This window comes from Triplophysa dalaica, chromosome 7 (genome assembly GCF_015846415.1).
Source record: "Triplophysa dalaica isolate WHDGS20190420 chromosome 7, ASM1584641v1, whole genome shotgun sequence".
NCBI lineage: Eukaryota > Metazoa > Chordata > Actinopteri > Cypriniformes > Nemacheilidae > Triplophysa > Triplophysa dalaica.
This window is the reverse complement of record NC_079548.1, coordinates 18,660,251-18,672,618: the sequence shown is the minus strand read 5'-3', so window position 1 is coordinate 18,672,618 and position 12,368 is coordinate 18,660,251. Positions and strand designations below refer to the sequence as shown.

The following is a 12,368-nucleotide window of genomic DNA, read 5'->3' as shown; positions in this document are numbered from 1 at the left end:
TAATTATGTAATGCCTGATTTCTAAAGCTTTATTTCCTTGTTATTAAAATAATTACGTAATTAAATATATGAATATTTTCTAATATTTTTTTTAGATTTAAGGCTAAAACATTACTACGGCCCAGTACTCAATGTAATCACAAATTCATCAGTTACAGTAAAAAAAATTAAAAACAGGGCGCACTTTCTTTTTGTGACATGTAAACAATGAAAATGGAGCGAAACGACTGGGGGAGGCTGTGTTATGTTGAACCAATGAGAAATGAAAACGTCAAGTGTGGGCGTGTCTAACTTGAAGCGGCACGTAGATATAAATTGTAGCACAACCCTCGTATTTTCAAATACGGGATCTGACGTGGGACGTGTAGCTCACCTAAAGAGGTTTGTTCAGGTTTTTAATCTTTTGTATGTTTTGAAGAATAATCGAGTAGTAAGTTAGAGATTTTGAAATAAACCAACAAATTAATTGATGGAATGTTTAGCTTTTTATTTTCTTCGTAACTTAACTTGTAGATGGCAGCGATTAAATGGTCTTGCACGTCGATTACTTAAACGTCTGTAAGGATATTTTTTTATTAATTCTAAGACTAGTTAGACCTGTATTTTCGTAGCAGTGTTTTTAAGTGTATGTAGTAGCTGATATTCATGGATCTGTCTGATTAATATACATATTTGCCCGCCATTTTGGACAATGGTCTCTAGTCGGCTTACGTTATATCCCACTTTGGCTGGAAGATCTAGAGTTGCGGGTTGATAGAAACGCTGCATAAATATAACTTTCGCTTTTGCCTTTACGAAGTTCCCTCATTAATTTATAAATTAAATAATGTGTATTTCTCGTTGAGTCGGAGCTTTGTTTGACGGGTTTGTCTGCAGCCTTGACGGGTATTTCCGCGCTGGTTGCTGATGTATGTGATGTTGGAGCGGTAACGTTAGACATCGAGTGACCGCAATGTCGCTTGCAAATTCTTTCTGTGGTGTTTTGTTATTTTATCGTCTTCAAGGCAGGCAAACTACTTTTAAACTTCGTTAACACTGGCATGTGATTTTAATTTATAACTGCGTTCAAGAGATTTAAGATTTGCATCTAGACGTAGTGGGAGCGGAAGTAGTAGGAGCAACAACAAAAAAACAGACCCGGGCGATGCCGCCATTTTGAGTTGCTGTTCAAATTCTCCCGCAAATTACGCGTTTGGTGCTTTAAAAGTTTGTTTTTTTTGCTTGCTTTATTCCAGAGACTGAGAAACAATGGCTCGTACCAAGCAGACCGCGCGTAAATCCACTGGAGGTAAGGCGCCAAGGAAACAGTTGGCGACCAAAGCCGCAAGAAAGAGCGCGCCCTCTACTGGCGGTGTCAAGAAGCCCCATAGATACAGGTGAATACGCTTTCTAAATTGAATAAATATTGTCGCTTTCAGTGTGTGTATATATTATTTTTTTTTTAATTGATTTTGTTTTTGTAAGGCCTGGAACTGTCGCTCTGAGAGAGATTCGTCGTTATCAGAAGTCAACAGAATTGCTCATCCGCAAGTTGCCCTTCCAGCGTTTGGTGAGAGAAATCGCACAAGACTTCAAAACTGATCTGCGTTTCCAGAGTGCAGCTATTGGTGCACTGCAGGTAATTTATTTGTTATGTACCAATGATTATATACATATAATATGCTTAAATCAACTTTGTAATCCGGTTTTATATGTAATAACTTTTTTTTTTTACATGTATTTTATTAAACAGGAAGCAAGTGAGGCTTACCTTGTAGGTCTATTTGAAGACACGAACTTGTGCGCCATCCACGCCAAGAGAGTCACGATCATGCCCAAGGACATCCAACTGGCACGGCGGATCAGAGGAGAGCGGGCATAATTCAACACCCCTTCATTTTTTAAACTTTATTTTAAACTTTTAATGAACACTCAAAGTAAGAGCAATGGATTTGTACATTGGAGTCATTTTTGTAAAACTTTCCTTGCAGACTCAGGTTTTTCAAATGAGTGTTTCTAAAGTAACCATCTTAGAGCTCATTGTAAAGTGGCTTTAGTTGCATGTGCAAAGTATTTATCATTTATCTTTTTACAATGAGTTGTAAATAAAATTACACTACCTCATTTCTGTGTTTTGCTTTATTTGAAATATGGCAGCATAATAGTAAGCGTGGATGAATGCTTTATGGAAATATAATATACAAAGATCAATTTGGATTACAATTCTAAGGTTTACTACTATAGCAAGTTTTTAAATATCTATTAAAGCACGCACACTTGACCCAGTGTCCACACCAATCTTTGAAGTCCCCCACTCAGTTTCAACACCATCAAAGCTTATGGCAACATTTGTTTGTTCAACTTGTTTTGTCTTCTAAATATTCAAACGTCATACTTGAAAAGGCTCTCCCAATGAGAAACACCGACACGTTTTTGCCCCCAGAGCGCAAACTGGTGTCGTTTTGCGGCAATACCAGCCGCTGTTTTTCTGATATCTTAATGTGATTTAAGTCTACCATGATTCTGCTTTCATTCACCTTATGCTGATCCTAAACTTAATGGAAACATGCAGCGTTTTGCTTAAGTCAATAGTTGGTTTAAAGTGTGAGATTATGTGAGCTGGGTTTCCCATATTGACGTATTTAACACGTTTTAAACATGCGCAAGCCAGTCTTCACTTAGAAAAAGATGGTAAATAGTTTTCACACGTCTTCTATTCAGCTTTTTCTACACTATGGCGCCCTCTAATGGTCAGTCGTCAGTTTGCACCTTAAGAATCAGAATGTTTTAACTTTTCCTTGTTGCTTGGCCTGTAACCTCAGTGTTGTGTTTGTTTGTTTAGGATTCACAAATATTGTCTTCTAAACTTGCTCTTTTAAACATAATATTCTTGATGTCACCTAAGCTTAGAGAGAATTGTAATATGCAAATGTAATTGTGCATCAGATCTTTTATTCAAACGTGTATTTCCTAAGCATATGCATTAACTCTCACCACCCTAATTACCCCTGACAAACGGCAGTGACACTTTTGTGATGGATGCTGTCTTTTCTGTTGTTTTATTCACTCTTGAATCGCTTTCAGGTTTTCTAACACCCATTCCTTTTTTAGTCAAGTATAAGGAACTATTGTTTATTCTGATTTATTTTTTAAGAGATTTATTACTTGTTGTACTTGTTTGACGGTCAATGTGTGTGAATACAAAAAGTAAACATTAAAAACCGTAAGACAGCAGGAGATCTGATAAACAGTTTCATTAAACCACATGAAAGTGAAATCTCACAGACCAATAGAATAGTGGATCTCAATGACGTCAGACCCTTCAACTCCAGCTGCACACACACCCTCTTCTCACAGTCTCTGTCTCGGCCTCTCTCCCTCACCTCTTGCTCTTTGTCTGCCTCAATCATCCCCTGTATTTTTATTCATATTTACACAAATATAAAAGTGAATGGCTTGTTCATTTTTTCCCCCTGAGGATCCTCTATAGGGGGTTCTGGGTTCATCTGCCGTGGCGCCACCTCTGCTGTCTAATGGTCCTGATTGTGATTATAGCATCATTTATTACATCACTCATCTGTGTCTTTCTGTGATTGCCACGGTTATAAATCATCCGCGGGCTGTTCTCATCACCCAAGTCTGTCTCTTTGGAGATATGTGAATCCAACAATCATCCTGATGTCTGTAGCATTTATTAATTGTTTTTCAAAAAGTGCTTGCATATCTTTCCCAGGCTGGGTTATCACAGCTGAAAAAACAATTCTTGGTGTTACCAGGAAGTATTTTTTTTGTAGACCACGCCAGGCCTGAATACTATATTGCTCTGGTCCATATATGCAGATCATTCACAAAACTCTTCATAACGAAATGTGTTTTTGATTATCAGTTATGTTAATGATTAATGTGTTTCTGTCAGTTGGTATGACATTTTGTGTTGGCAATAATGGAATCATGGGTTTGATACCAGAGAAAACATTTTTAGTCTGGAAAGTGAACTGTCACACCCAAAACAGTCCATATTCATAAAAAAAAACGAATTTATGTTTTGGGCAATTCCATGGAAATGTCAACCATACCACAAGTTTTTAACAGTGGTTTTTACTATGGTAACAGCACAGATTTTAACATTTGGTGGTTCAAATACCCATGTGAGATCTCTCTTCAAATTTGTAAAGCAGTTGTTTTATTTTTACTGCCTGATTTTTCATAGTCAGGTAAGAGCCTTTTTCAGGATTGTCACATCCATAACGCTAAATATTCCTCATAAATGGACAAATGAAAATTAATATAAAGTAACTATTTGTTGTTCTATAAAGAGGCATCCCTTCTACATTCATTGGGTATAATTGCTTCATAAATGTGCAGTTTATTTTACAGAAATCCTACAAAGTTTATGGTCCTTCAAAAAAACACTTCCTTTTTTTGTCACATCCATAAAGCATGTTTATTTCCCTTTTTTAAATATTATTTTTTTCATAGACTGACATTTTTTGATGTTTAGAATCTATCAACAAGCATTCAGTAAAATATAAACAGATAGTTCAATATAATCGTAACAAATTCATTCTCTGAGCATTTTTAGGTCATGTCTATGACGCAAAATCTCACGTCCATAATGCTGGAATTGCCCTTTTGTAAAGAGCCATCCCTTCTCCATTTTGGGGTTTTATTGCTTCAGCATTGTACTTTTTTATTCACAGAGATCCTACAAAGTGTAATCTCTCAAAAATGTGCATCATTTTGTCACTTCCATGACACATTGTTCTTGTTTTCAAAATATAAATCTTGGGCATAGAGTTTTTTTTCTGAAGTTTGGACTATCATCATGTGTTTAGTAAAATATAAACAGATAATTCAATATCTTGGTAATTAAAACATTCTCTGAGACTATATTTCAAGTTTTGACTGAAAATGACACATAGATTTTAAGGTTTAAGTAGACAGAGTCACAGTCCAAAATGATGGGTTATTTTCAACCCAGCGTTGGTTCAAAAAGGGACAACGGTTAGGTTTTACCTAATGCTGGGTCGACAATAACTTTTTTGAATGCAGTTCAGGTGAATAATGTGTGGAGGTTTTTATTTTAACATCTCTGTATAGTTAGAAACTGTGTTTCTTAATTTATTCAGTAATAAAACAACATGGAAACATTTACAGCTGTGCTCAAAAGTTTACACACCCCTTGCAGAATCTGGAAAAAGCTGAAACATTTGGAAAAATAAGAGGATTTTTTAAAATAAAGGCTTATTTTTAATTTAGTCCTGCCTTGAGCAAGTTATTACACTAAAGAAATGTTAACATAAAGTTCACACTAAAGAATAATAACAGAATTTCTAAGGGCAAAAGTTTAAAACTTTACATTCTTAACACTGTATGATGTTACCTAAGTCAACACCCTTCATTTAAAGTCAGGTGGGCGTAAACCTCTAATAATGGTTTTGGTGAAAAAAAATCCTGAAAAAAAGTAATGTATTTTTAAATCTTCTGAAGGACATTAGTGAATGATTTTTATTTTTACACCAAAACCATTTTCAGAGATTTACATCCACCTGACTTTAAATGAATCAGGTTAACTTTGTGGGCAGCACTGAATGTTTCTATCTATTGTAATAGTTGTGTATGAGTCTCTTAATCGTCCTCGATGTAAAAAGAGAAATCTCAACATCATACAGTTACTGCTGGGCATGAGTCAAATATCCAGAAATGCTGAAAAAGCAAAAATTGTGGAGGACCTGGGTGATTGTTTTGGATATCACTGGACAGTCTAATGAATCATGACAAACAGGAAACCCTTAAACAACTTTGACTAAACATAAAAACTGTCATTTATTGTAACATCAAACAGTATTTAGAACCAGGGGTATGTAAACTTTTGTCCTGGGCTACTTTGAGAAATTCTGTTATTATTCTTTAGTGTGAACTTTATGTTAACATGTCTTTAGTGAAATAACTTGCTCAGTACAGGACTACATTAAAAATAAACCTTTATTTTAAAAAAAATAGGTGTAAACTTTTGAGCACAACTGTATGCATTATGTGGCTTACTCTAGATACTCTACCTGGTCGCACCCAATTGTGTATAAATAACAGGCTGGTGCGTTATCGTTTAATACGTACGCCAAATTGCGATTTTGCGTGCATATGATACGGCAATGTTAGCTTGTACCTGGTTGGAGAGCAGCCATTGTAAAACGTACATGAAGAGGAAACACTGAAATAATTAAAATAATAATGTTAGGTTTAGGGTTTGGGTTAGGGGACAGGGTAATGAGACAAATTGCTGTTTAATATGCAAATATGCTAATTGGCGTATCATATGCACGCAAAATCGCAATTTGGCGTCCGTATTATACGATAATGCACAGCGTGTGTTATTTATACGCAATTGGAGCGAATGGGCTGATATACTATGAAATACCTGCTGGTCTGAATTGCAAAATCATGCTTGTTTCTAATTATTGGTAAGAAAAATAGTTTTCTATATCTGTCACATAAACAGGTGTCCTTTCTTAGGGTACCCAGTGATATTTTACAGATAGTTTTGATTCATAAAAATTGTACCACATTCCGAGATTGTTTATGACTATTATTGTGTCATTTTTAATGATGATTCTCATTAGATTCTAATTTCTGTATTAAAGTGATTAATACCCAACATTATTATGGTCAAAACTTACAGTGTTCATCTCTGTTAATCTTTAATGAACTGTTATGAAGAGGACCGTGTTTACAGCCCAAAGGTCGTGATCACAATTAGGTTGAAAATGTATACCCGGTATGCATTGTCACTTTGGATATGCCAAATACACAAATGAAATGTTAATCTTAAATTATATTGTATGTTTTTATATTTAAATTAGAGGATACGATTTGACATATAATTCGATTATAACATTAATGTAACTATATTTTTGCGAGAAATTCAGACTATCATAAAAGCAGCATTCAGACTCAGATACAGTACATTACATCATACCTCATCCAGCCGGTCTTTATTGATTCAACTTTTTTTTAATGTCGTATGCAGCTCAATGAGAATGACCCTTACAAAAAGCATTTCCCAAAAGACCAACCTTGGGATTATTTTTCAATCCTCATTTTCCTTTTATTTGTTTATCTACGTTCTATTATACTTGGGAAAGTGCCCTCAGACTGCACTAATGTTTGTGAATAATTTCATTCATATATTATTTTAGCCCTGGGCACGACTGGGCTCTCTCTGGAGGAGAATCTCGGCTTCCTGTCATGAACATGCCCTTGTTTTTTTATCAGCGTATAATTGTTTGTCATTTCTGAATGTGGAAATGGCTCAAATGACATTCAAAGCAACGTCTCATCTTGACAAATAATGACGGCCCATAAATCTGGAGTCTTACTGAATATCCGCATTGTTTTTATCCGGCGTCTTTCCACCCACAACGGACACTTTGATTCTAAATGAATTAGACCTTTGTTGAATTACTTCCCACTGCTCAAAGCCATCTACTGACAAATGTTTTGGATGGTAGAATGACCTTACGACCATTATAAAGGAGTTAGATAAATGGACACGATAGCTGTGCGGATATTACTGTGGTGCAAGTCAACAGCATCAATGGACCAATTTCAGAAGTCTTGAATAATGTGTTTATATCCTCGTGTGCTCCCTGCACACCACCTGCCCACCGGCTCCAGCCGTAAGGAAACAAGAGCCATCACCTGGAGTTAGCGTCAATAACACTTGCCCAAAGAAGCTGTAATCCTCCAAATATGTTTTGCTTTGAACTGAATATACTGCAATGTTTCCCTTATGATGTTTTCCGTGTAAACCATGTGAATTTTGACATCATCACTGTTCGCCACGAGGAGCTGGGTTTAAATACATTCAGTCAAATGAACGCAAGGAAATTGTATAAAACTCTCACCAAGTTTAGCATCTTCATAAATTCTACAAAATATTTATTTATTCAGTCTTGAAACAGCGCAAAGTGGTTGACTCCATCAGTCTCAATAACATGAATATATGAACAGGAAAATGTAGATCACAATAAGGCAGAAGATCGCAGGTGATCTATATTTGTTCCCTAAGGATGGGCTCATTGACAATATAAAAGCTCTATAAGCTCTCTATGCCATCTCTATGCATTTCAATTATCTGTAAAACGTAGTTGTGGATCCTTGCCTTGTATTTCATTTCACCCACATGTGGTACCCTGAATCTTCCTGGTTTTACTCATGCTGACTTTAGGAATAAAGCAAACACACGAGTCCCTCTTTCTTGAACCAAATTGTCTGTCCTGACTCAAAAAGCTCTGCAAAGCTTCATTTAAAAAAGAAAAATCAAAGATCATATGTTTAACAGTCGACATCTTCAAGCACCTGCACTTGTGAGATTCTACACTTCTGATTCGCTCCTGACGGGAATGTGCAAGTCTAAGGTGTGATTGCAAAAGCGATAGACCACTGACCAACTGGCCTTCCTCTTGATAAAGAGTCGTAGCTTGTCCCTGAACGTCTCTCCAAGGAAGCTGTAAATGATCGGGTTCAGGCAGCTGTTTGAAAAGGCGGCCAGATTGACGATGTGTCCGGTCAACGGGTAATCGTGCCACAGCGTGGTCTGGCTACGCTTTGATGGGTCGGCCGTGCCTTGGAGCAACTGGATGCTGATGAAGACGTTCTCTGGGAGCCAACAGATGAAGAAAACTAGCACCACCACCACAATCATGCGCAGGGCCTTCTGCCGGCGAGGCCAGAGCCCCCTGTGCTTCTGAGCGTTCATGAGGATCCGAACGATCAGCGAGTAACACAAGCCGATGATGGAGAAGGGCACCAGGAATCCAATCGTCACCTCCAGCCATTGGATCTCGAAGACGTTGGCGAAGCAGAAGTGCACCTCGCCGGTGTGCTGCGTTTGTACGATGGTGAAAGGAAGGAGAGTCGCTAAGATGGACGCCATCCAGATGAGGCCGCAGCTGAGCTTGGCGTGCTGCATGGTTCGCAACGGACTGGTGCTCACGGAACTGGCGAGGGCCACATAGCGGTCGAAACTCATCCATGTCAGGAAGAAGATGCTGCTATACATGTTCACCTGGAGGAAAAGAGACATGAAGGTGCACAGCACGGCGTAGTCGTAGTACTTCTCATTGAGGTTGAAGACCTCGATTAGCGAGTCCGCCACCAGAATGAGGTCCGCCACCGCCAGGTTCACAAAGTAGAGATCAGGGATAGTCATCTTCTCACGGTGGTTGAGGTTGACCACCAAAATGAGGATGTTACCGATGAAGCCGATGGGGAAGAGAAAAATGGTGTAAAGGCAGGAGAGAAACAGTCCGATGATGTAGAACTCGTAGGTGCTTTCTTTGACATCGGTGACGTTGAAGTCATAAGAAGCATTAAGACTCTCAGTGCCATTCATGTAAATCTGAATCACAGGGGTAGTCTGCTCTTCCATACTGACCGAGTCTGCGTTTCAAATCGTGCTACATACTTCATTTGTACCAAGTTCACTTTACGGATAGGAACCGTCATTTAGGCTGAATTGGCATTCTGATTGCGACAGTTCTTTCCACAAGTTTCTAAGACACCATCCACGAAAATTCGGCTCTTGAGATGGAGTGTGGGGAGAAGACGCAAGCCAGTTCCTCCATTATCAGGGCAGTCTCTCAGCTGCCTGGACTTGTGTGATCCATGGTACCAAACACCAAGCGTCTCCTTAGGGACCGTGCTTTCTTTTTCTCCTTTGCGAATGTTGTTCCTCGCAGTTGTTCAATCCAGGCCAGTTTGTTCTCATCCAGGCCATGAGTATGATTTTCAGTCTGCCGCGGATAACGACACCACCAACTGTGACACCTTTGGAAAAGGATAAGGATAGAAATCATCTCAGGAACAAAATTATCTTACCGACAAAACATAGAGGTTGAAAATGAATGTCTTTTAAGGTCACTGATTTCGTTGGCATCACTGTTTAGGCAAGACTGAAAATTATGTAAATATTATGTTAATAGTATCTTCTTCTGCACCTAATGGCAGCGTTCATAAGAGTTTTAATTGATTCTACCTAGGAATTGAGTGTCTACTAGCTTATTAAAATGCAAAGCAAGGTCTTAAACAGATGCATTGAAGCGCCCTGAGCTGTCAGACATCCCATGTGCTAACCTCACAGCTAATAAACGGCTTAAAGACGACCACCACAACTCATTCATAGGGATGGATAGGATCTAACTAGATTTTTCTCACTTACTCAGAGATAACGGAATGATGGCATTATACATTTTATGGTCATTGCTTATTATAACTACATTCAAGTTTTGTGATTTTTGAAGGAGGTCATGATAAGGTTAAGTGATAGTTTCTCAATTATGCTTAGATGGGTGATTAATGAAAAGAGAATACCATCACATTAGTAATTTAAGATTACTGTCACAAAGTATGACGTGTATAAAACTATAAATCCAATATCCCATGTAAATTCATTACCCACAATGTAAACAGTAATGTATAATGTCAACAAATTGTAATTTGATGGAATTGTACTTTTTTACAGATTTATCAAGTTTTTTTTAAATACGCAAAAAACCTAAAATTACAGAAAAGAATGCAATAAAAGTGTGGAAAACATGTAATTTTACAATAAATTTTACTTTACGGTCTATTTCTGGCGCCCCAGCTGCCAAAAAATATTGTGTTTTTTTTCAGTATTTTTTTTCAGATTATGCAACAATTCCCACTTATTTGAAATGATAGGCCTACATTAATAACCAGATCTGTGTTGTAAGCTAATTTGTTCAACCTTTTCCATTCATGGCCAAATGTATTTGGCTGAGTTTGTAAGATTTAAGATTAATCCGAACGCATCAATCTTTAAAAGAATGCTTTATTCGCTATTGATGAACAATCTGAAATTGATCAGAACCGAATATATGAGCATAGTTTTAATTTAAAACTACACTTACTTTTTAATGTGAAACAGAAAGAAACTCAGCAGTTTTGAGGTCTCTATGACCGTTTCTGACTTTAGATACCTTAACCTTTAAAATAGTGAGCCTGGGTTAAATTCCATATGAAACTCGGCATGCAGCAGAAAAGTCTAAGAAGTTCAGCCAGCATTCCAAAATTAGACCAGTTATTTTCAGATTTATGCAGATGGCTTACCAAGTGCTAAAAACTTTCAGTCTTGGGGCACCGAAAATGGATTTTAACCATAAAATCAAATGTAATCTTTACTGTGAAGTGACTTACAGTTTACATTTTATCTTCGAAATGTAAACACAACATTTGGTTTGAGAACCAATTATGAATTCTAAATTTATTTTAAACCAGTGACTTTTTTCATGGTTTGCCTTTACTTCAGAAAGAACATAACAAACAGAACTTCACAAGATATCGCGCTGTAGTTCTAGTTTATTCTCAAGCTACGATCTGCTCAGACTTTATCACTCCATAATAGATAAAAACATTTGTTACTACCCAAATTAAATATAGTCTGCCTAATCTGAACCATACTAAACTAATCCTTCCTCAAAGAAATATCTGCATTTTCTCACAGTTCCAAGATGACATGAACATCAATAATTCATCAGTATATTCAGTGATGGAGCAGTCACATTAACGCAGCTCAGACACATCCAGAAATTGTCTAATAACGCCTAAACTTGCACACGTCTGTTGTATGAAACTGTTTGAAATCCATTGAGCTCATTTTGGATGAACATTTCATACTGTGGTTTCTTTACTGAAAGGAGCAGGTAACACTAGAATGTTCCAGACTGATTTATGGTGGTGATGGTTTATTGCTGGTCTAGCTGATGGACCACCATAGACCATCATGTTGATTGTTAAACTCATTACAAACAACAGTTATTTAACCATCTATCCTGGTTGCTTCTCCAGTACTCTTCTCACAAATAATATCCATCAATAAATCCATCTGAAAAAATGTACATGAAAAAGATAAAAACAAACGACACTCACTTTATTGGCGAGGACTTGTGATGCAGTCAGTGTAAAGTTGGTAGGAACTGCCACAGATTGATAATCCTTTCACCAGGTCAAGATCCACCATCTACGCCACCTGCTGTTACAAGACAATGCAAAACTAGCTGCGAAGCTGAGAAGGTCCAGAGGAGACTATCACTACAGCTTCGGTTTTTCATGGCCACTTGTTCACTAGCCACCCCCCACCTTCTTGCCTGATCTCTCCTCCTCTCACTCTCCTCTGCTCTGACTCCCAGCCGAGCATGCATGTGGATAGCATCAAGAGCAGAAGAGCCACCAATGACAGTTACTTAGCACCGGACAAGTAGGTGCTGGTGCGGCTTATTTCATCTCGGTCTCAAACATAAAGACATCCGTGCTCTCTGTGGTCTTTTCTACATCAAAGAATGACTACAAATGAACAGGGGGTAGGCTGG

The 12,368-nt window shown here is 37.6% G+C and overlaps 2 protein-coding genes across 2 annotated transcripts; one reads left to right on the top strand and one right to left on the bottom strand.

Moving 5' to 3' along the window:
- The first annotated feature begins 228 nt into the window (after nucleotides 1-228).
- Nucleotides 229-2,103, top strand: h3f3a (H3 histone, family 3A). The gene is made up of 4 exons (XM_056753341.1): nucleotides 229-381; nucleotides 1,236-1,376; nucleotides 1,465-1,618; nucleotides 1,733-2,103. The coding sequence occupies exons 2-4, from the start codon at nucleotides 1,249-1,251 to the stop codon at nucleotides 1,859-1,861; spliced, it is 411 nt and encodes a 136-aa protein (XP_056609319.1). The 5' UTR covers nucleotides 229-381; nucleotides 1,236-1,248; the 3' UTR covers nucleotides 1,862-2,103.
- A 6,038-nt stretch (nucleotides 2,104-8,141) lies between these two features.
- On the bottom strand, nucleotides 8,142-12,064 carry gper1 (G protein-coupled estrogen receptor 1). Its single transcript, XM_056753501.1, has 2 exons — nucleotides 11,929-12,064; nucleotides 8,142-9,807 (listed from the first exon to the last, which is right to left on the bottom strand). Exon 2 carries the CDS (start codon nucleotides 9,407-9,409, stop codon nucleotides 8,354-8,356), a length of 1,056 nt encoding a protein of 351 aa, XP_056609479.1. The 5' UTR covers nucleotides 9,410-9,807; nucleotides 11,929-12,064; the 3' UTR covers nucleotides 8,142-8,353.
- Nucleotides 12,065-12,368: the final 304 nt, after the last annotated feature.

Coding starts and splice junctions, on each gene's coding strand:
- h3f3a (XM_056753341.1), top strand. CDS start 1,249: ATGGCTCGTACCAAGCAGACCGCGCGTAAATCCACTGGAGGTAAGGCG. Junction 1,377..1,464: donor AAGAAGCCCCATAGATACAG/GTGAATACGCTT, acceptor TGTTTTTGTAAG/GCCTGGAACTGTCGCTCTGA. Junction 1,619..1,732: donor CAGCTATTGGTGCACTGCAG/GTAATTTATTTG, acceptor TTTATTAAACAG/GAAGCAAGTGAGGCTTACCT.
- gper1 (XM_056753501.1), bottom strand. CDS start 9,409: ATGGAAGAGCAGACTACCCCTGTGATTCAGATTTACATGAATGGCACT.